Source organism: Natrix helvetica (genome assembly GCF_964273705.1).
Source record: "Natrix helvetica genome assembly, chromosome: 2".
NCBI lineage: Eukaryota > Metazoa > Chordata > Lepidosauria > Squamata > Natricidae > Natrix > Natrix helvetica.
The window spans coordinates 61,428,984-61,454,128 of NC_138552.1; the positions used below are offsets into that span (position 1 = coordinate 61,428,984).

General features: G+C 40.3%; 1 protein-coding gene across 2 annotated transcripts in view; it reads left to right on the top strand.

Annotated features, from left to right (window-relative positions):
- ROR2 (receptor tyrosine kinase like orphan receptor 2) overlaps positions 1-25,145 on the top strand; it is a 169,515-nt gene that overhangs the window by 138,847 nt on the left and 5,523 nt on the right. For both annotated transcript variants that reach the window (XM_081943265.1, XM_081943266.1), the window contains exons 5-7: positions 366-493; positions 6,229-6,543; positions 7,909-8,154. In XM_081943265.1, the coding sequence (XP_081799391.1) occupies positions 366-493; positions 6,229-6,543; positions 7,909-8,154 (689 nt within the window). The remainder of the gene's footprint in view (positions 1-365; positions 494-6,228; positions 6,544-7,908; positions 8,155-25,145) is intronic.

Below are 25,145 nucleotides of genomic sequence, written 5' to 3' on the forward strand. Positions count from 1 at the left end.
GCTTGCCTAATTGCTTCGCTTGACATTTGATACCAGGAGTGTATGATAGGTGAAACATGACACGTACTGCCATCTTTTAAATAAAATAATCTCTCGCATTGCATTAGCTTAGTATTTCTAAGATAATACTTGTTTTCACTTTGCAGATGTCTTTCCCATCCACACCTTCAATTAAAATGTTCCTTGGTGCCTTTTTTTAAATTTCCGAAACAATGTCAAGTCAAACTGAAAAGAAAATTGATGTCTGAGAGAATTAATAATGTCAGTTTTACCACCCATTTCCTTTAAAAAGCATACTTTAAACTCAGTAGGGACATAGAAACATCTGTAGACATAGTTATAGGCTTCCAATTTGTCTCTTGCAGAGAAGATTACCATGAAGATGGGTTTTGCCAGCCTTACAGGGGAATTGCCTGTGCGCGAATCATTGGAAACAGGACTATTTTTGTGGACTCCCTTCAAATGCAAGGGGAAATTGAAAACCGAATTACTGGTAAGTCAGTTCTACCTCTCTTCATGTCAGGGAATATTGTATTTCATGCAGAAACTTAAATCCAATTTTAACACTATCATAAATGGAAATCAAGCCAGGCAATTTTTGGAAGAAATTGAGGCAATGTTGCTTTCTTACTATGCAGTAATTTTTTCAGTAGGCATCAATTTTATATTTGTTGGAAAGCTTTTTGAGGATTAGGGCTGTACTTTTTTTAAAAAAAAAGTTTTTTTTTTTAAAAAAGCACTTTTTATAAAATAAATTGTATTTACTTAAATAATTGTAGGACATTTAGAGTCTTTGAGAAAAAAAATAGTGGAGAAATGGATAATGCACCCACTTTATCTTTTACTGTGTGTGGAAAAGAAAGTATTTCAAAAGACTATAAGATCTATAAGTGATCTTTTGGCTCTATGAACCCTATGACATTATAACTTTTATAAAAAAGAAATTTTCTTATCCTGTTAGTTTCCACTCTCATGCATAAGGAATGCAAATGACACGCTTACTATTACCAGATATGCAAATTAGAAAATTAATTCTCTTTCTTTGTTCACAGTCTGATTGATTGCTATTTTCAGAGTTGTGAATTTTAAGCAAGGAATTTGATGCTTGATTTTTGTAAAGGATCTTTGCTTAGATGATACTTTGATGCTATCTCTTTTGTTGACCGCTTAATGGAATGTAATCATTTCTTGTTTAGAGCTTGTTACATGCATTCCCAACATGCAATCTGTGGATTACATTTCAAGTGTTGTGATGTTTATATTATATCAAATGCTTTTTATATGAATACCATGTTTCCCTGAAAATAAGACAGGGTCTTATTTTCTTTTTACCCACAAAATATGGCTTGGGTCTTATTATGAGGGGAAGGTTTATTGTTTTGGGGTTGGAGGGCAGCTGCTCTCTTCCAAGCAGGCTCCCAAAGAGCAGCCACTGCTGGAAGACTCGGTTTGGAAGCCACCAAAAAAACCATGCTGGGATGGCGGTGGCAGCGGAGGTGCTCTGGTTCTGTGGGGAGAGGTGGGCTAGGGCATCGTGAGGCTGGGAGGCGCGGGAGCAGAACAGCCGCTCACGCAACCCCCCTCTCCAGCCATGCAGAGCGCCTTTCACTGGCATCTCAAAGGCGCCAAGCCGCAGGAGCCGGGCAGCGGCAAACAGGCGCTCACACGGCTTGGCGATACCCCTAGGTCAATGAATGGCACTGTGCCCGTCTGGAAAGGGGGTTTACCGAGTGGCTGCTCATGAGCATGGTCGCTTCATGGCTGTTGTGTTGCGCTGCTGAGACAGCGCAACACAGCCATTCACCCATGAGGCTGTGCCCAGCTCTTTGGGAGCCTGCTCACAAGAGAGCAGCTACCGGGCAACCCCCCTCTTCAGCTGGACACAGTGCTGCTCACCAACCTAGCAGTATCCCAAAGGCACCAAGCAACGTGATCACCTTTGCCTCCCCCTGGTTCCCACAGCTTGGAACCTTCGGGATACCCCTAGGCTGGTGAGCGGTGCTCTGCCTGGCCAAAGGTGGGGGTTGTCCAGGGGGCTTATTTGCGGGGGTGGGCTTATATTTTCACCCACCAGAAAAATGTGGTATGGCCTTATTATCAGGATATGTCGTATTTTCGGGGAAACACGGTATATTTATATCTATGTGTTTGGAAAAAGGGTTACATTGAGTGGAATAAATGAGCATGATAAATCAGCTATTTGATTTTTCCAGCTTTAAGTTTATTTCATCTTGGCCTTGAAACTGTTTTCTGAGGTAGAATGGGGCTTTGTCTCCACAACGCTGTGTGTAAATGTCATTTCATTTCTCTTCTTATTTATGGACGTTATGTACAGTGCAAAAATGTGTATAATGCACATTTCCTGCAAGCAGTTCTCTATACATTTATTCTGTATGTTGTTGTCACTAATATGTGGCCTTTATGTGCACCTTTTTGTTATCTAAGCATTAAGTAATGTAATTCCCCCAAAAGTAAAAGTATAACTAAATAATGTTGTGGGTAGTTACCCAAAGGCTGCTCTTTTGTGATAATTCTTGAGGCTTTATAAGTAACTGCAGCTGTTCATAAAAGTATGTGACTGCCAGAGCTCCAAGTATCACTAATAGTGCGCTGTGATCCATAAACATCTGCTGATAATTTTGTTATTTTTTTAAGATGCCACAACTTAATTATTTCTACGAGGATAAAAGTTTGCTGTTTACATTTTTAAAATTATAATTAAATATAGTTATATTGTGAGCTTCCTTTTCTAGTAATAGATGAAGATTACAGGCACAAAAGGAGAGCTGAAAATGACTAGTGATTAAAAAACCCCATTAGATTTCAACTCTACCTGAAAGTTGCAGTGATTCTGTGAGAGAGGTCCTTTTTCCTTTCAGTCCAGGAGACCAGAATATTCAAAACCTTTATTTTTACACAATGTTACTATATGGTTTACAATATGTTTTTAATTTGCATGTATATTCTATGGTAGCTCCCGCCCTCTGGAACATCATTCCCCCAGAGCTTAGAATGGCCCCCACTGTAATACTCTTCCGGAAGGCACTGAAGATCTGTTTCTGCCAGCGGTGTGGGGAACCCAGAGTGGGATGGAGCCCATTAAATGGCTTGTGTGATCTGCTGTCGCTGGGGCGGAGGGTGGGAGGTGATTTTGTTGTATTGTACTATATTAATTTATTTGATTCTTTTTGTTAGCTTTTATTGTTTTAAATGTGGTTTTATAATCTGAAAGCTGCCTTGAGTCGCCATGGGCAGCAATATAAATTCAATAAACAAATACATATTTAATGGTTACTATAAGAATTATTTTACAGGAGACACTCTTAGGTTTATACTTATTGTCCTTCCCTTCCTGCCACTCTGAATTAGGAGATGAGTTTGTAAATACAGTCATTATAGCTATATTTTGGTACTTTTCATCAAAGTGAAGTTCTTTACTAACAGATGGACTATTTTCACTAAATTTCCATTCTTATGTAACTCTCGGTGTCAGCTTCCCCACCTTTGGAATAAATTTTCATGAAAAATGGAATGGTAAATCAACAAAACTGCATACAGGAGAAGCCTATAATCTAAGAAAGTTTTATGTCTGTGATAAAACGGCCTTAAATCATTGTCATTGCAGGTTCCACTGATAAACAGTTGAACAATCTTTGCAATAAAAAGTTAGCGGTACATAGGCACAGAAATATCAGTTGATTATGTGTTCTATATCTCTTTGGATATATAAAATCTTCCTCACATGGAATCAGAGAAATTACTCAAAAACATTTCTGTATCAAGAGAAAAATTATCATAAATGAATGTACTCCGTCCATTAATTTCTTTCTTGGTTAGCCCAGTGAGATACAATTCTGAGAATGGAAATTAGTGACATCTACTGTCCAAATAGGAAAATTAGCTGAAAGATATTATGTTGAACTTTATGGTGTTAAAACCTTTTAGTGGGTGAGTGAAACAGTCCTAATAGCTTTTGGAAACACAAATGTAGTTCAAATTGTACATGGGTTTCTTTTCTCTTTGCCTACTTTGCTACTTAAGGCTGAAGCTTCCTTTACTCCTCTGTAGTTCAAAACTGTGTACCTGGTGATAAGACTTGGTATCTTTATATCATCTAAACCTGTAGAATTCATTTGTATAATATTTCTCTGAGGACTCAAACTGGAGTCAGCTTAGCTTCTGAGGGCTCTTACATCATCAGGAGGACCTGCAGAGAATTTAAAGTCAGTGTTTAGGAGATTAAGCCATGGAATTGGTCCTTGTTCAGATCCCCCGCCCCAGTTGGATTTCTATATTCCACTATCAAACCCATTCTGCTCAAAGTAGTTACGTAGTTTCAGGCTAACTTTCAGAGATCCTGAATAAAGTATACACCTTTCTGGTTTAACTCAATTTAGGATTTAGAACTTCATTCTTTCATGAAGTTACATAGGCTTGAACCAAGCAGTATATGGAAAGTGCCAGTAGCAGCATCATGTCTGAAGCATGAAATTGCTACTAGCTATGCACATGAATTACGCATTGATTCCTACATATGGCCAACAATCGTTGAGACTGAATGAAGGCAGTAAGTCCCAGCACTTACGGTCACAAAATTGTTTGTCAATTTCCTTTATCTGGGGAGGAAAAAAAGTTGATACACAGTTTCTCAGGAATCAAATTGCCTGACAGATCATTTTTATTCTGTGGTATATTTGTGTGTGAGAGAGAGATAAAGTCTGTTTTGCTCAATAATGCATCATCATTGATTAAAGTGAGTTTAGTTGCCCACTATACTCTTTAGTTCAGATTACAGAAGTCATCAGCAACTACCTAGTTCTTTTGCATATGCTCATTTTTAAATATTCAGTACAGTCATAACTCTTGCAATTAAAAAATCTCATAATAGAGAATGCTAACTAACGCAACTTAAGTACTAACAACAATTGCCTTTATTTTACCTAAATATTAATTCAGGATTTTTTAAATGTAACTATTAGTTTGTTTGAAACCTACCCCGAAGTTTTCAGACTTTTATGGAGAAGTGGTATTTATGCAGAAATATTGAAAATTGAAAAGGGTTCACAAATGTTAAAGCACCATTGTATGTATTCAAGAAAACTCAAATAATAATACCAATATTGGGTATGCAGTTGTTGCTGAGACAGAGGAGAAAGCAAAGTATGTCAATATTCAAGACTCTGGCTTTAAAATAGGAATTAATGTTAACAGTATAATTGAGCTGAATAATACCCATCCCTTCTTAGCAAAATGTGGTGTCCACCCAGTGTTGGAGGATTTACTGGTTTGTGTTTTAGGGAAGAAAATGCATCTTTAATACCCATCTAGTGTAGTAATGAAAATAAACAATTTAATTTTAGACAAGAGTTAAGTAGGGCTTAGTCCTACAACTTAGCTACAAAACATGTGAAGTGAGACTAGAGAATTGCATGCTTTTAATAAACACATTGTGCTTTTATCTTATGACTCAATGAGCACAGTTCATTCCAACACATTTTGGATTAGACAAGTACACACACGTGGGATTCTCAGGCTGGTTTGAGCCTCTTTATTTCCAATTAATAGAATATTGTACGTCTCTTCTTTTGTAATTCAAATCAGAAAAAAAGCTGTATAACAGAAACTTCCAGTGGGTGGTTTGTGAACTATCAATGGGCTCTGATAAGTCGCCAAGTTTTGGGAATGAAAAAATCAATATAGTAGATTTCCTGGGAAGTCAAATTTATGTAACAGACATGTAATCTGATAGTAAATTGCTTCCTCCTCTTTGTTTTGGAGGCAAGGTGTAGAATTCTGAGAGGGGTTAGCCAATTCCTCAGTTCTAGAATGGTGCCACAAAAACAAAGACAAAAGGCTTAATAAATTAAAAAAAAATATGTGCGAAAACTAGATAAAGTTTGTTCTAGTTATTTATGAAGTCCTAAAATATTTCCTCATCTCGATATTGACTAGGTTGACTGGATGCTAGAAAATTGATCTTTACAGTTAGTACCATGTACCATTTTTCTTTTGCAGAATCTTGTTAACCTTACGTGTCAAAATATATAGAGACTTTGACAGTGTATTTGATTTCTGCTGCAGATAGATGTTTATTAATTCCCTTAGTCATTGAAATCATTTCAAATATATAAAAAGCAGTAGTAATGTATTGATGTTCAGTTATTATAAAAACTTGATTATAGAGACGTGATGGACCTTGATCATTGGCTTCTCTGTCTGTCTTTTCAGCTGCATTTACTATGATTGGCACATCCACCCATTTATCTGATCAGTGTTCCCAGTTTGCCATCCCATCATTCTGTCACTTTGTGTTTCCACTGTGTGATGAGCGTTCCCGGACACCTAAGCCTAGAGAGCTGTGTCGTGATGAGTGCGAAGTTCTAGAGAACGATCTCTGTCGGCAGGAGTACAACATTGCTAGATCCAATCCTCTCATTCTGATGCAGCTCCAGCCACCTAAATGTGAAGACTTGCCTCTGCCTGGTTCTTTGGAGGCTTCCAACTGTATAAAAATTGGAATTCCTGTAGAACGGCTCAATAGATGTAAGTTATTGTCACGTTTCCTTTCTGCTTTTCTCTTCTATTTGTTTAATGCAGAAATGGGGAACAATGGAGCCCTTTATGACTTGTGGGCTTCAACTCCCAAAATTCCTCAGCCAGTATGAGAGTTGAAGTCCAGAAGTCATAAAAGGGCCATAGTTGCCCACCTCTGCTTTAATGCAAAATTAGTATGGATTTTTTGTCAGAGTACCATTTATGAATGTATGTATTTGCCTGTGTTTCCAAAATTTAACATGGTTCAGGGTTTTGCCTTTTGACTGCTTGGAATTAGCTTGGAGGGAGGATACAATGATGAGAAAGAGGAATAGCCCAGGTGAAATCCGTTCCCCAGCTTCTCATCTATACAGTGTAAAGGAATATTGCCAGAAGCATGCAGAGGCTGCCTGAAGCACCTGACCAGTTGCCAGACCTCCCTGAAAGCAACGAATGCCCTTCTTCAAGCTAACTGCTTTAAGTTGTGCCTGCTTCAGAATAGAACCCTCCAAACACAGTGCAGTGAGGGTATAATCTTTCACTGTTGTTAAACACTCAAGATGTTAAGACTGCAGTGAAATAAATTTGGTGGAGAAAAAGGAGATAATATTTTGCAACCAGACTAGATATAATACACAAATAAAAATGATACTTGGTAGTAATACCAAGAGAAAGATCTAACAGGAAAAAAGCAGAAGAGAAGGAAGAAACTAAATGGGGAGAGAGGGAGGAAGACAGCTTCAAGGTGGTGAATCCGCTAGAATACTTTGAGCAAGTCAAGCAGTTGAGACAGAGCAATGTTGACATAGGCGTTCTAGTTAATTTTTGGACTCTTCTTTAGGCATAAAGCTTATCGGAAACTCATACTTCCTGGCTAGGTTACTCTAGCTTTTTTCGGCAGGCTTCATTGTTGTTGAAAAACCAGCTGATCTTATCCCAAATCAAAGAAAGGAATATTGTAGAGCAGAAGCTTTATTGCAGAGTTACACATTGTATGTAGCAAACATACAAGGTGTAACTTTACACATTGAGTGTTAGAAAGAGTGGTGCGGTGGCCTAGAGGTGAAGCTCTCATCTCACAATCAGGAGACTGTGAGTTTGATCGTAGGTAGAGGCAGATATTTTTCTCCCTGGGCACACTGAGAGTATATCTGCTGATAACAACTCTGCATATGGGACAGGAAGGGCATCCGGCCAGTAAACCCTCAGCTCGATTCAGTTGCCCAGACTCCAACCCGCAAGGGATTATGGTGTCGTTAAAAAGAGGATGACACATTCTATGTAGCAAAGAAACACATTTACGATGCAGAGAGAGAGAATGGGTACATTTCTTATTGTTTCATATGTCTCTTGTTAAATCTACATTTTTTGCAGATCACCAGTGTTACAATGGCTCTGGTGCTGATTATAGAGGAACCATCAGTGTCACAAAGTCAGGCCACAATTGTCAATATTGGGATTCCCAGCATCCTCATCCCCATGACTTCACAAGTACAGAGTTTTCCGAGCTTGGAGGTGGGCATGCTTATTGCCGCAATCCTGGAAGCCAAATGGAAGGACCTTGGTGTTTTACTCAGAACAAAAACGTACGCATGGAACTGTGTGAAGTACCTGCATGTAGTATGTATTTATATTACTATTCTTTTTTACCATTTCTAGAATAAAATTATTCAAGCATGAATTATTATTGCTTTGTTTGATGTGCAAAAATGCTTTTTATTGCTGTTTTTAGGAATGAAATCAATTCTTTTTCTATCAATGTATAATGTGTGTATTCATTGACACTGATGCTAAGAGACCTAAGGACTTGCCAATTGATCTGGCAATGCCTGTTTTTATTTATTTATTTATTTTAGTTTTTATTTAATTTAATTTAAAGGAGATAAAGACTGAAGACTTGGAAAGAATCAGGCTGTTGTGGAAATTGAGAACTCAAAGACCAGCTCTTTGCAATGCAAGAAAGTTTATTGCGCAGGTTCAAACAGCTCAAACAGCATATGGGGGTTTGAACCCCGAACAGTCTCAAACAACAATCTTATATAGTCATTTTGACGTAAGCATATACGTAGGCATACATTTGCTAAATTGATAAAAGGAGAAATGGAAAAGTACAGAAAAAGCCGAGAATAAAAATACGTTAAGGAACATTTAACATCTGCTAGACAAATACGGGACTATCCCCTGTCCTAGACAGATAGCAGGATACACCCCTCATGGTCTGTCTGAACATACAGATAAAAATATAAATGTCATGCCTCATTGATCTCACCCTGCAACTGTTTGTTTCCTTGACCAGTCTTTGCATTGTTATAATGAACCAAAGTCTGAACCAAAATTCAGGGCCTGTCTTCCCTCCTTCCTTAATCCCCCCTTTGTGACTCATCTGAATTTTCCAGAAGAGTCACATATTCTTCCAACTCTGTTGTAGGTCTTAAATTCTCATATTCTAGCACAGCCATCACCTGAGCAGTTGCTTTTCTTTCTGCTAATAAAGATAGACTATTAGAGATGGTTCGAACAAAAATTGGCAATACACAAGGAAGTATCACACATCCCGCTGCAATCAACCCAATCAAAGCAACTATGGCCTGTAATCCTGGAAGCTTGGGAAACCATCCCCCAAATACCTCCTTCAGATTAAATCCTCTCCATATTTGAGTGGGATTATGTGTAAGTTGTCTAATTTCTGTAGTCAACTGTTTTACCACCTTCCCTGTTTCATCGATTTGTAGGCAGCAGTTGGACAAATTAAACTTTCCACACACCCCTCCTTCTTTAGCCAAGAGATAGTCTAGGGCCAATCTATTCTGATACACAGCAGTTCTTATCTTATCAGTGGCTTCCGACAAAACATTAAGTGCTTTGTCTATTCTCACCCCTGCCAGATCCAGAACTGCCTGTAACCGAATGATTCTATTTAGCATGTATATAGGGGTGCGGTACCCCCATGATCCATCTTCTGCCCATGTTGCTCTTCCATATGTACACACTATGCGTTCACTAGTCCATTTCTCATCCTCCTTATCATAAGCAGAATATTCTTCACAAGGGAAGTCTGTGAACACAGTTTGCACTTCCCTCTTTGCTCTCAATCCTACTTGTTCATATAAGGGGACTCCTAATATTTGTTTTGATTGAATTGGTAACAAAAAGAAGGATGGTTTTATCCAACCTAAGACACACGAACCTGACCAATTAAAAGGGAGTTGTTCATAAGCTAGTTTTCCACATATCCAATACATGTCTTTAGGAGCTACCCATTCATCAGCCGTCCGGGATGAGTTCAGGTAACCTAGATAGGTTCTATTAAAATATTCAGGTTTTGTGGCATTACCTGGAGATGTCCATTGGTTATACTTTTCATTCCAAATTCCTAAGCAAATAAGTTGTCCTACATAATGTGTACCATTTCTAGCAAAACAGTTTCTTCCTACAAGATTAGTGGTGAGTGTCCAGACAATACCTGTAAGCTGTTCCCTCCTTGTAATATTCCCTGCCTTGGAAAGATTATTATAGATCAACGGATGAGCCTCCAGCGCCTCCCATGGCCATTGTTCCCCCATATTAGTTCCTCCACACACAAAACAATTCTTGACTGTAAGGGTTTTAGCTACTTCTTCGGCAAGCTCTACAAAAAGATTATTGGCTTTTACGCTTATTAAAAGGGGAGTTTCTAATTTTCGTAGATTATCGTAAACCGACCATCCCAGGGATTTTACTTCACCTTCAAATACTTTTTCCACCTTTATAGTAAGATACATTTTTGGATCTGATCCTGTACCATCTATTCCAAATCCATAACTTACTACAGCAGGATGCCTTCGGTCCACTTCTAACTCTACTACATTTCCACTGCTTCTTCTAAAGGAAGTAATATACTTACAGCCCTTATAACCCCCTCCAGTATAATCACAGATGCACTCCCAGCCAGAGCATTGGGTGTTTCCAGCACAGGGGAGCCATTGGTTTGGGTTGCCATAAGCCCAATTCAAGTTAGCGGAACACAAATATTTATGGTTTGCTTGGTAGGCTGTTACCCAAGACTCGTCTCCACAGGTGGAACCCCATCCTTTGCTCATGGCGATACATGCATCAAAGCTTATTCTTAAGGGGTCTTTTCCTCTTTCTAACTTTAGAGTATAATTGAGAAAATACAACTTCCCGTCACCTTCAGGGGTATTACGGGAGCCATATTTAGCCAATCCAGCATATATGGTCACATTCAACCGTATGGGAGTACTAGGGTTATAACAAATAATTTTTCCATCATGGTTGCACAAACTATACATGGTTTGGTTATGTATGCAATTGACAAGCTGAGGCTTACAGTTTCTAGGTGATTGTGTGTGGTAGACTAAAGTGTTGAGAATGGTTCTCCCTACTTGTGCCTTTGTAATACAAGGAGAACAGGTATCAGGGGCCTCGGTGGAGTGAGGTGCCCGTCTAGGTGCTTCTCTTGGTGTAACATGATATTTTGGTGCATGTGTTTGTGGGGAAAGTCTTTTTATGTGTGTTTTGGTGGGTGTTTGACGAGGGGGTGGACAGTGATTCAATGAGCCGTTGCAATCCTGATAACATAGTACCCCTTCTGTCCCATTACATCTTTTGTATATACCTAGACCTCTTCTCCCGGATCGAGCACAAGTGGTTAAGTCAAACCTGGTACATGTTTTTGGTTTCTCCAAACGATAGAAGAGGGCTCCATCCTTTAAACATTGGGTACAGGGACCTTCCCCTAAGGGCCATTTTTCCCCAACACTTCGCTGTTTCCTTTTCATCTTTATGCGGCTATGTTGTAAGGTGCATATCCCTTTCCATCCAGGTTTCAACTGATTGATGTGAGTAACTCGTTCCCAACCCCGAAATATTGGATCCCCACAGTTTAATATAATAGGAGGTCTTTCCTCTCGATATGAAGCATAGCTACACATTCCCTTTCTGAGCACGTAGCCTACGTACTTGCAGAGGAGATGATTTGTGTACTTCCGAGCTAGACAGGCTTCCTTGACTAGTTGATCAAATGCATGGGGGGCTTGACAAGGATGTGGTAAAATTTCATTCCAGCAATCTGGTGTAAAAACAAGAGGTGGATAGCCCTGGCACTGTCCATTGCCTATTACATAAGACTGGACAATACCTGGACGTTCCTCAGGTCTACTCCACTGTCCCAAATTGTTAACACACACTGAATTTCCTGACACCCTTGTAAATAAAACACTTACCCCCAACCAACCGATAGCACAAATGAAATTCATCTTCCGGTATGCTCACCTCCTTCTGATACCTCTGAATAACTTGGTTTATGGTAGGGCAAGATTTAAGTGTACAATAAGATGTGTTATCTATCTTATGGCCTATATATAGTGATAATACATCCTCTATAACCTTCACGTCACATTCAATCTTACAATATGAGCAAGCAATACAATCAATACAATGCGCACAGCAACAACACCCACACTTACAATTACAAAACCAACACATACAAACTTATCCTATTTGGTTACGATATAGGTATAGATATGAGGTTTAGGGGTGTTAAGATATATTTGCTATCTATGTGTTACTTATCCACTCTTCACCCGTGCGTCGAAAGTCAGCTTCCAGGTGTGACTTAGCAGGGGTTGCTTCTTTCTTCCAGAAACTCAATCCTCGTCACCAACTGTTGGGTTTCAGGCACTGGTGTTGATAATGGAGACAAACTAATCAAAGGATCATTAGGTTTTGGGATGCCACAAACCACTCCCAATAGTGATAAAGCAACACTAGCGTTAGTGATCCTACTATTGCTATCCACAGTCCCTAAACCCAATCTTCAAACATCAATCCATACCAATCTTCAGCCGTGCTTGGGAACCAGCTTCCAGGTGTGGTCCCGCAGGGCTAGGTCCTCTTCTTCCGCCTTCTTAGCACAACCTGGGTACACTTAACCTATTTACCTACATAATACATATGATTTAAGTACGTTTAAATGTCAGTTTCGTAGGGTTTTGTGGTCCACCGACACGTTCCATCCCACATCAGCAGCTTTAACCCTTGTCCAATGAATCCAAGACTTGGATTCCGCTATTTTCACTGCCAATGGAGACACCATTATAACCACATATGGACCTTTCCATCTCCCTTCCAGCTGTTCCTTTTTTCAATGTTTCACCCATACATTATCTCCCGGCTTGAATGGGTGACATTTAGTTACCAATGGTGGGGGGGCTTTGTTCCAGAACATAATTTCAGAGCTTTTCAACATGCTTATTTAATTCCTACACCATTCCCATGTTCCAAACACCCCCCTTATGTCCCAAATTAGGCCACCCCATCAAATTTCTTCTTAACAATGTAGGCGGACGCCCACACATTAACTCATAAGGTGATAATTTATGTTGGCGTCGGGGGGAACATCTAACAGCATACAAAGCCAATGGAAGGGCAGCAGGCCATTTCAAATGACATTCCGCACAAATTTTAATGATTCATTCTTTAAGGGTTCTGTATGTGATGTGCCCTATGGAACCTCCACTTGATCCCCACTGCGTTGGCCACTGCCTGGTTAATGTGATGGACAAACTCAGGCCCATTATCTGATGAGATATGGGATGGAAGTCCGAACCTAGGGATTATCTCTTTAAGGAGCAGTCTAGCCACTTCTCTAGCTTGTTTTGTTTTAGTGGGAAAAGCCTCTGGCCATCCGGTATACATATCAACCATAACCAACATTGCTTTATAAGGGCCACATCTTGGCATGTCCGTAAAATCAATCATCAAATAATCCATTGGGAGATATGACACCGGGATGGTTCCAGGGGGCAAGAGTGGTCCCTGCCTAGGATTTACCTTAGCACATATAATACATTTGGCCACGACTTTCGCTGCTATTCCAGCCAGTCCATTAATGAAATAATCCCTACTCAGGGCGGTTTCTAAGGCAGTTTTCCCCATATGAGTAGTTTCATGTGATAACTGGACCAAGGTCCATGCTACTGACGTCGGCACATATATTCTTTTATCTGGCATCACATACCAACCTTCTTTTATGCTAGCATGTAAATCATGAGTGGCCTTAATACACTCCTGTTGAGTGTATGTTGGCTTTATTTCTGGTGGAATCACTCCTAAATCCATTGCCACATGAATTGCTAAATCAGGGGTAGGGCCTGCTCGTTTGGCTGCTTCTCTGGTTTCTAAATCTGCTAGTCGGTTTCCCTGGGCTATCCTATCGTCCCCCCTCTGGTGGCCTTTACAATGCATAACAGAAACTTTCGCAGGTTTATATACTGCATCGATGAGGCGACTAATCAAATGTCCATGTTGGACATACTTTCCTGCAGAATCTCGAAAGCCTCTTTCCTTATAAACTGCTCCATGAACATGTAAAGTCAGGAAAGCATACTTACTATCAGTCCACACATTCAAAGTTTCTTTCTCTGCTCTTTCCAAAGCTCTTATTAATGCCCACAATTCTGCCACCTGAGCACTCCACTTCCCTCCTATCGGCCCACTTTCTACAACACCTTCATCATCCACAATCGCATATCCGGCCACACGCTTCCCCTCATGCATATAATTGGAGCCATCTGTATACCAATAAAACTTTGCATCTTTCAAACGTATATCAGACAGATCAGAGCGAGTTGAATAAACAGTCTCCAATACTTGCAAACAATCATGTTCCTTTTCAGTCTCTGTAGGCATCAATGTAGCTGGATTCAACCTTACCAACTGTACTTGGGGATTTTCAATCAACATGGCTTGGTACTTAGTCAATCTCTGGTTACTTATCCATAAGTGTCCCTTATTATCTAATACTGACTGTACTGCATGTGGGGTGTGCACATTAATAGGACAAGAAAATGTTAGTTTGTTATAATCCTGTAACAACAATGGCAATACAGGTAGTCCTCAACTTCCAACAGTTCATTTAGCAACATTTCAAACATACAATGGCACTAAAAAAAATGACTTACGACCATTTTTCACACTTATGACCATTGCATCATCCCCATGCTCACAAGATCAAAATTTGGACACTTTGCAACTGACTCATATTTATGACAGTTGAGGTGTCCCAGGGTCATGTGATCCCTTTTGCAACCTTCTGGCAAGCAAAGTCAATGGAGAAGCCAGTTTCACTTAACTGTGGCAGAAAGGTCGCAAAATGGGGCAAATTTCACTTAAATAGTTTGCTTAACAACAGAAATTTTGGATTCACTTGTGGTTGTAAGTCGAGGACTATCTGCATATCTTTGCCTTCTATCTACCGTGTTTCCCCGAAAATAAAATAGGGTCTTAATTTCTTTTGATCCCTGAAATAAGCACTTGGCCGTATTTTCAGGGAGGTCTCGTTATTTTTGAGGCACAGAAGACAGCAAGCGTGGTCACTTCATGGCTGCTGCTGTGTGCAATATTTTAGGGAGGGCTTATTTTAGCGCATGAGCTCAAAAGCCCAATTGAGGTCTTATTTTCAGAGAATCAAGGTAGTATTATTATTACTCTTTTCATCTTTCCTATTACCTATCTTCTTATGACTATAACCTTGTAGCTTGTATCTTACGATTTATATTATTTTATTTAGTATCCTAGTATGATTTATGTTGATTACTTATTTAGTATCCTATGACTATCACTAAGTGTTAATACAATACAATACAATAGCAGAGTTGGAAGGAACCTTGGAGGTCTTCTAGTCCAACCCCCTGCCTAGGCAGGAAACCCTATACCGTTTCAGACAAATGGCTATCCAACATCCTCTTAAAGACTTCCAGTGTTGGGGCATTCACAACTTCTGGAGGCAAGCTGTTCCACTGATTAATTGTTCTAACTGTCAGGAAGTTTCTCTTCAGTTCTAAGTTGCTTCTTTTCGTTCTGGTCCTAACGATCTGCGTCCCTGGTCGATGTCATAGCCTAAATATCTCACTTTCTCTTTCACCAACTGCGCTTTCAGCCTGGATACTCTATAACCACAATCTAATAACAAATCCAACAACCTTTTGGTATTCTCCCAACAAGTATCTTCACATTGTCCTGTCACCAATACATCATCCACATACTGTAATACTACATCTCCCTCCTGTCTAGGAACAAAATATAACAGATCTTGTTGTTGTTGTTTTTACTCCCACAAATTCCTCCATTTCTTCTGACCCCCCTTCTTCATCTTCACTCACAGACTTCCCCTCAGTAATTTCTGTTTTTGGCATAACATCTGCAAACTTCTGCTTCCTACACACTGCTGGTGCCCCCCCCCCCGCTGCCGCAGCAACTTGAGGTTGTTGTGGCAACAAAGGTGGGGGCGGCACATATGGTGGGGGTCTTACAACATCATCTTCGTCCACACTCAATATTTTCTTTTCACTAGCTACATTTTTCTCTGTTTTCTGAAGTTTTTCTATGCTTTCATTACAACAATTGTTACAAATCTTTTTAGATGTTTTACACTTATTTCCCTTCTGTCTGGCAATGCATAACCACACCATTTCCGCCTGACATTGTAAGAGCTCATCCGCCCTCTCTACCACAGTGGTACGCCACTGATCTATATAGGGAAATTGATTGGGATATTTCTCCTCATATTGGTGAATCAAAAGCCACAACTGATTATAACTTGCTCTCTGAAAGATCCCTGAGTTGACCACCCCACCCCCAGGTGGGGCCAATGTTTCTCACACAAATATCTTAATCTCTCTTTAGAAATTCCAGGATAGGGCGTTGCATAATGGGTGTAAATGAAATAGGACTCAAACCCTTTCAACATGCATCCCAACGGTGTGCTGGGAATGCTCGATGACCCACCCATCTCTAACAGCACAACCACCGACCCGTAGCCTTGGAAAAACCACGACCACTAGCGGGGACTGTGGTGGCAACCACCCACACAACCTAACACGGAGTTCTTTAGGGTCGACGCCCCGACTCCAGGGGGTGATCAGTCCCCCTCTTCTATCTTCAAATGAGATAGGTACTTCACAAAGTTAACATATACTCGCCTGAAAAGTCTTCACACACGTCCTGGCCAGGAAAAGAGGTCAGACCTTCTTTCTTGCATTCAAGGGTTCTTGGACTAGGTTTTCCAGCACCGTCGATCCCACGGGAGGCCCCTACCTTTTCCTGGAGATGATTTTTCCCCACGGCGCCGTGGAAGTTGGGAGTGGCCTCCCCTGGATCCGAAGGGTGAAACCTGCCCTCAGCGAAATTTCGCCTCGTCTAAGAGTCCCATCTGGATGGTGCCATGTTGTTGTGGAAATTGAGAACTCAAAGACCAGCTCTTTGCAATGCAAGAAAGTTTATTGCGCAGGTTCAAACAGCTCAAACAGCATATGGGGGTTTGAACCCCGAACAGTCTCAAACAACAATCTTATATAGTCATTTTGACGTAAGCATATACGTAGGCATACATTTGCTAAATTGATAAAAGGAGAAATGGAAAAGTACAGAAAAAGCCGAGAATAAAAATACGTTAAGGAACATTTAACATCTGCTAGACAAATACAGGACTATACCCTGTCCTAGACAGATAACAGGATACACCCCTCATGGTCTGTCTGAACATACAGATAAAAATATAAATGTCATGCCTCATTGATCTCACCCTGCAACTGTTTGTTTCCTTGACCAGTCTTTGCATTGTTATAATGAACCAAAGTCTGAACCAAAATTCAGGGCCTGTCTTCCCTCCTTCCTTAAGGCAAATTTGTCATGTGGGGCAGTTATGTTGTCTAATGATTCTTCTGGAGTAATTTGGCAGTTGTTCCTCCCTACCACTTATAATCCTTCGTTGACATAAAAAGTTTGGCTGCATTTCTGTCCAGTGGATAAAGCTGTTTAATCCAAGTATTACACTGTAATTCAGAGAGAATTGTTAAACTTTACTTTATTTATTGTTTAACTTTAACAATATATATATATATCTGGGGACTAAATTTGGCTATGATGCCTTTAAGATGTATGAGAGGAAATATGATTAAGTTCAATATACAGTTGTTCATCTCGGAAATACAGGACTTAGGATACATCCACTGCTTTGCATTTTTACATATATACGGTTTGGATGAATATGGTTTAGCTTTTGCCCTTCAGTATAAGAGCACTATATATATTATACAGGCAATGGTAAGATTTTATGTTTTTTAATTTCTACTAGTTTTTATTAAAATGAGTTGCTGGTCCTAAACTGAAAATAGATGGAAATGGTGGAATATGAGGTTACAGACACTTAGATTGAAATAGCCTCTTACACTAAATGTTTTAAGTTTTTCACTGGGCCCCAAATGGGTGCTTGTGGGTAGGACTATGGAGAGGTTAAATTAAGATTTATTGTTATTTCCAAATGCAGTCAGTACCGATTCTTTGTACTATGACTTTAAAAAGATTCTTTGTGTGATGCACCAAAAATATTGCATTTAGTGGTGTTTTTTCATATTTTATTACACAAATTCGTGGAATAATAGGAAAGTCCCGTCAGCTGCCATTGGTTTATTTTTATGTTGAATTAGACTATCAGATCTTTGGTAATCATCATCATCATCATCATCATCATCATCATCATCATCCTACAAATACTTAGGCATTCTGCAGTTGGATAACATCAAACATGGAGAAGTAAAAACTATTGTCAGGAGAGAGTACACCAACAGTTAGGAAAATTTTGAAATCTAAATTAAATGGTGGAAATACAATCAAGGCCATAAATACCTGGGCAATACCAGTTATAAGATACACAGCTGGTATAGTTAACTGGACACAAGCTGATTTGGACATTTTGGACCGAAAAACCAGGAAACTAATGACAATGCACTACAATTTACATCCACGTGGTGATTTATTATACGGAATAAAGTGTTTAGCGAAGTTGAACTTGAGGAAATTCAGGCAAATTGCAAAACAAAAAAACAACAACATCACAAAAGGAATTAACTGATACTCAAGACACAACTAACGAAATCGCAGTAGAACTCCCAGAGGAAGCTGTCAGAGAGGAAATAACAACACTACCACCAGAACCAGTTTCCATTGAACCAACTGATGAACCAACTCAAAAACAAAAAAACTGAAGGACAAGATCATGGAGCATTTTCTGGCTAGTGAGGAAAGGCAACGTTTACCATCATTAAAAACTGTCCCTAAGAAAATTTTGGGTCCTATCATGAAAATGGTTAATGCAGTGCTTTCAACAATTGAATCAGGATCCATCTTGGAAACGAATCAGTTAATGTACAGTGCAGCTGTAATAGTCACTAATGAACTAGGCATTAAAATCAAAGTACCTAAGCACACAATGGGAAAAGCATCAAAGCCAAAGTGGAAAATCTGATTAAAACAAAAAGTCAAAAAATTAAAGGCAGATGCTAGCAACTTAAAGAATATGCATGAGCAACGGCTTAAAAACAGCAAAATCATAGATCAGCTAATCAGAAGATGTAGATTGGATACAAGAAACATCAATGAAGCTGTAGAGATTGTAAAACAGCAGATAACAGCAACAGCTAGAAAAATTGAGAGATATGAGGCAGGAATCATCCAATACAAACAAAATCAACAATTTCGATCAGACCAATGGCGTTTTTATCAAAGTCTTAATGTGAATGGTGACACCAAAAGTGAAAAACCAGAAAAGCAGGCCACAGCTGAATTCTGGAAAGGATTGTGGGAAAATGCAAAGGACTACAATAAGGAAGCAAAGTGGATATAGGACTTTGAGAAAAGCATTGGTAACAAAGAAATGCAAGTATTAGAAATAACAACTGAGATGGTCAAAAATCGAGTAAAAAAAGTAAAGAATTGGACATCACCCGGAAATGACCAATTACATGGTTTCTGGCTCAAATATCTGACCAGTTTACATGCAATATTGGCCAGGCAACTGAATGAAATTTTACAAAATGGTCAAATTGATGAATGGTTGACAACTGGAAAAACATACTTGATTCAGAAAGATGCAACTAAAGGAACAATACCTGAAAACTACAGACCAATAACATGCTTGCCAACAACCTTCAAATTACTCACAGGCACTATTGCAGATAATATTATGGATTATTTGGAAACAAACAACATCTTGCCAGTAGAGCAAAAAGGCAATAAAAGAAGAAGCAGGAGCACAAAAGATCAGCTCCTGATTGATAAAATGATATTAGAAAATTGTAAGAAAAGAAAAACGAACTTGAATATGGTCTGGACTGATTATAAAAAGGCATTTGACTCATTGCCACATAGTTGGATCATAAAATGCTTAGAAACAACTGGCATTAGCAAAAATATTACATCCTTCACTGAAAAGGCGATGAAACAATGGAGAACTGAGTTGGCAGTAGGGAATGAGAACTACGGAATGGTTAATATCAAGCGAGGAATTTTCCAGGGTGATTCACTTTCACCTCTTATCTTCATCATCGTGATGATCCCGCTGTCGGTAATTTTTAAAAAATGAAATTAGGCTACCAAACAGCCAAAGAAGCTGAAAAAAATTTGCATTTATTATATATGGATGATTTGAAACTCTATGGTAAGTCAGAAATAGAAATCCAATCACTGACAAACACAGTCCGAGTATTCAGCACCGATATTTCAATGCAGTTTGGCATGGAAAAATGTGCCACTGTATCCATAAAAAGGGGCAAAATCACTGCGTGTGAGGGAATTAAAATGCCCAATGGCCAACTAATTAAATACAACAAAAATGAAGCCTACAAATACTTAGGCATTCTGCAGTTGGATAACATTAAACATGGAGAAGTAAAAACTATTGTCAGGAGAGAGTACACCAACAGAGTTAGGAAAATTTTGAAATCTAAATTAAATGGTGGAAATACAATCAGGGCCATAAATACCTGGGCAATACCAGTTATAAGATACACAGCTGGTATAGTTAACTGGACACAAGCTGATTTGGACATTTTGGACCGAAAAACCAGGAAACTAATGACAATGCACTACAGTTTACATCCACGTGGTGACACTGATAGACTATACCTGCCACGAAAATCAGGTGGCAGAGGATTATTACAAGTGAAGCAAATAGTTGAAGAAGAAAAACATTCACTGGTTGATTATTTAAAAGAAAATCAAGAACATCTATTAATCGAAGTAAAGAACAAAAATCTACTGAAGGCCCAACAGACGAAACAAGAATACAGAAAAGATGTGATAAAATCAAGAATGGAGAGTTGGCAGAACAAAGCATTGCATGGTCAATTTCTGAAAAAATAAAAGATAAAGTGGACAGTGAAAAAACTTGGTTATGGTTAACAATAGGTACATTGAAGAAAGAAACAGAGTCACTAATCCTGGCTGCGCAAGAATAAGCTATCCGAACAAATGCCATTAAGGCCAAAATCGAAAAATCCTCTGATGATGCCAAATGCAGACTCTGCAAAGAAGTTGATGAAACTGTTGACCACATACTCAGCTGCTGTAAAAAAATTGCTCAGACTGATTATAAATTGCGGCACAATTCAGTAGCACAAATGATCCACTGGAATTTGTGCAAAAATTATAATATTAAAACAACAACAAACTGGTGGGAACATAAGCCTGAAAAAGTCACCGAAAATCAGATGGTCAAGATCCTATGGGATTTTCGTATACAAACGGACAAAATACTGGCGCATAACACACCAGACATCACACTGATTGAGAAAAATAAGGTTACAATCATAGACATCGCAATACCAGGTGATAGCAGGGTCGACGAGAAGGAACATGAAAAAATCACGAAATACAAGGACCTAAAAATTGAAATTCAACTATTATGGCACAAACCAGCAGTGGTAATTCCAGTGGTAATCGGCACACTGGGTGCTATTCCAAAAGCATTGGAATTACATTTAAAACAGTTAAAACTTGACAAAATCACCATCAGTCAAATGCAAAAAGCTGCACTGCTTGGATCTGCACGTATATTACAAAAATACATTACGACGTCCTAGGCCACTGGATGGGGCCCGACTAGTAATGCCAAATCCGGCGAAACAACTGGCCGCTGTGATACAATTGAATAATAATAATATACTGGAACAGCTTATATTCTCTGACATTACCTTAACAGTTCCTACGTCCTTGGTTAGGACTCAAACTGTTGAGCTACCAACCAACCCCAAAGGCTGTGAATCTCACCAAAGATTAACCATAAAAATAATAATAATAAAATGGGAATGAGGTCATGGCTTTGAGCAATGCCTATTAGCATTCATTATGACTAAAATCAATTCATTGTTTTGAACTTTTCTTTAATTACATTTTCCTCTTTACATCCTCTTTGTGGCATCTTTGCTCTTTCCTAAAAGAACAGGATATAAATATTAAAGTTGATTTGGGTCAAATAAGGTTGTACCACTGTAAATGAACATTTATTTGAGTGCTTGCTCTAGTTCTCAACCTTCCTAATGCCGCAACCCTTTAATACAGTTGCTCATGTTGTGGTGACCCCCAACCATAAAATTATTTTCATTGCTACTCTATAACTGTAATTTTGCTACTGTTATGAATCGTAATGTAAATATCTGATATGCAGGATGTACTTTTATTGTTATAAATTAAAGCATAGTGATTAATCACAAAAACAATATGTAATTATATATTGTGAAATATTTATTTCTAATTACAAATAAATGAAATTTTGTCTGGGACGTTTAAGAGCAGGCTCCCGGCTCTAAGTGGAAAGAGTGCCTTTCTTTTAAAAAGAAAAAAAAGAAAGAAAAAACAAACAAGCCACCAATTCTTCCTTTCTCTTTCTTTCTCTCTCTTTCTGTCTCTTTGTCTCTCTCTCTGTGTGTCTATCTCTCTCTCTCTCCCTCTCTCTGTATGGCTCTTTGTCTCTCTCCTCTCTTCCTCCCTCTCTGTCTCTCTCTGTAATTCTCTCTGTGTATCTCTTTGTCTCTCCCCTCCCTTCCTCTCTCTCTGTCTCTCTCTGTGTTTCTCTCCTCCCCCCATTTCTGTCTCTCTGTGCCTCTCTCTGTCTGTCTGTCTTTCTCTCTCTCACTCACTCACTCACACACACACAGACACACACACATACTGTGGTCACCTCACCTCCTGTTCTTCGGCTGCTGCATAAGCCCACGTGGCGTGTGCTGCCCTCTTCTGACAGTTGCCTCGTTTCCAATGGAGGGGGTGGGGAATGCATGCATTTTCCTCCCTCTGCATGGATTTCCCACCCCCTATTGGTCCTGTTGTTGCTGGAGCTGCTTTTGCTGACTCCAGCATGGTGGTGGGACTCTTGCCATCAGTTTAGTGGCTCGCCTTCTTTGCTCAAGTGGGCGGAGAAAGAAAGGATGCTTGTGATAAAGCACCCCTGCCAGCAAGGGGAGCACCTTCGCCCTTGACTATTGCATGCCTCCTTTCTCCACCCACCCGAACTAGCAGAGAAGACGGGCCACTAAACTGATGGCAAGAGTCCACCGCCATGCTGGAGCAGGCAAAAGCAACTCCAGCAATAATGAGACCAACGCTCCCCCCCGCCCGACACAATCTTGCAGCCGTGGCAAGGGGGGCGTTCCACCAGGTTCGCCTGGTGCGCCAATTGCGCCCCCTTCTGGATCGGGATGCCCTACGCACAGTCACTCATGCGCTGGTGACGTCTCGCCTAGACTACTGTAACACTCTCTACATGGGGCTTCCCTTGGGACGCGCCCGGAGACTGCAGCTAGTCCAGAACGCGGCCGCGCGGGTTGTCATGGGGAGCTCTAGATACTCCCATGTAACACCTCTCCTGCGCGAGCTGCACTGACTACCTGTAGTTTTTTGGGTGCGTTTCAAGGTCCTGATTACCATCTTTAAAGCGCTCCATGGCACAGGACCTAGTTACTTGCGGGATCGCATCCTCCCACATACATCCCTGCGGCCAATCCGCTCTCACAGGGAGGGGCTTCTCCAGGTGCCGTCCACTAGGCAATGCCAGCGGGCGACGCCAAGGAGTAGGGCCTTCTCTGTGATGGGCCCAACCCTCTGGAATGACCTCCCCCCTGATATCAGAACCACCACAGACTTCCGCTCCTTCCGACAAAAATTGAAGACTCACCTGTTTCGATTAGCTGGCCTGGCATAATTATAATTGTGACAACTGTTACCTCCTGGAAACATATTCTTACCTGGTTATTTATAGGGTACGGTTTTAAATTTAACTGATTTTAGGGTTTTTAGAACCAGATTTATATTCTTCCGTACAGTTCTTTTTAAATTTTTAACCTCCTCCTTATGTGTATTTAAATCTGTATTTATATTTGTATTTGATACTTATTGTTTGTTGTGTGGACTGTACACCGCCCCGAGTCCTTTTCGGGAGAAGGGGCGGTCTAGAAATTCGAAGAAAATAAAATAAAAATAAAAAAAATCTCCTTTCATTCTCCGTCTGCCTTGTTCAGGCAGTGGGGGGGGGGGGCTTTCTCTCACGCCATTAAACCGCCCGCTCACCCACATTCAAACCAGCCCACCCCTTCCTGTCTTTCGGCATAGGCTCTCTGGAGGGGGAGGGGGATTCTTTCAAAAGACTGGCTTCTTTCCTTCCCTCCTGCAACTGGAAAACAGACATTTTTACAGCGGCGCAGAAACAGTCCTGGGCAGTCAATTCGGGCTCTCCCTTCCCCAAGAATGTCCCGTTGCTGCTTGAGCCACTTTGCTGAATCCGGTGCGGTGGCGGGACTCTTGCCATCGCTGAGAGCTTCGCTGGCAGCCGCTTCTTGCCTTCGGAGAGCTTTGGAAAGCCTCGGAGAGCAGCTTCTGCAGAAGCCAGAGCAACTGAGAAGAATTTCCCGCCATTACAAAGTCTCCAAGGCTGTAATTGTATGGGGTGTGCGCATGCAGCTATGTTTTCCATGGTGTGGAGCTGCGGAGATGCTCTGCGTGTCCAGCAATGACTCCGGAGCCCATCCGTGGGGGATTTCGAGGAATGCGAGGGGGAGTCTAAAATTTAGAGTTCCAATGGTCTTAGCGACCCCTGTGAAAAGGTCGTTCGACTCCCAAAGGGGTCGCGACCCACAGGTTGAGAACCGCTGCTCTAGCCAAAAATCCACTAATTTTACCAGAGTATAACCAGATATCTTCCCAAAATCATCATCTGCTTTCCATTCACTTTTTGCCTCCACCTGTTCTTCTCTCTGTCCTTTCTTCTTCACTTTCTGCTTCCTCTTCCACACACTAGTATTGTGCAGTACAAGACAAGGAGCAATTATTCCCTGCCCCTGTGCTTGGGGAAAGACACTCTGTGCAGAGAAAATGAAAGATAAAATCAGAATTTAAAAAGGCCACTTAGATCATCAAATCCAAATCCCTACTCAGTGCAGGAAGTCCAAGCCATTCACTGAAGGGAATCTCTCCGGTTCTTAAGGTTGTTGGAAGAAATGTCCTTCTGGGTTCGGCTCCAAGTGGGGAAAAAGACACTGGAGACATGGAGGCTGCTTGGAAAGATGGTTTTAATGGTGGACAGGACCACATGGCCTGAGTCCTGAACAGAAAAGGTGATCACATACTTCAAGGTTGGTGGAGAAGAGAAGGAAAGGGAAGGGCCGAAGAAGGGCTTCAGGGCTTTTTATAATCTGTTCGGCCTCACCTATCTGTTTCCTGTTCCTGTGTAAGAAATGTATTCTGATTGGTTGTCAGACTCACTTGGGCCCATTCAAGGGCAA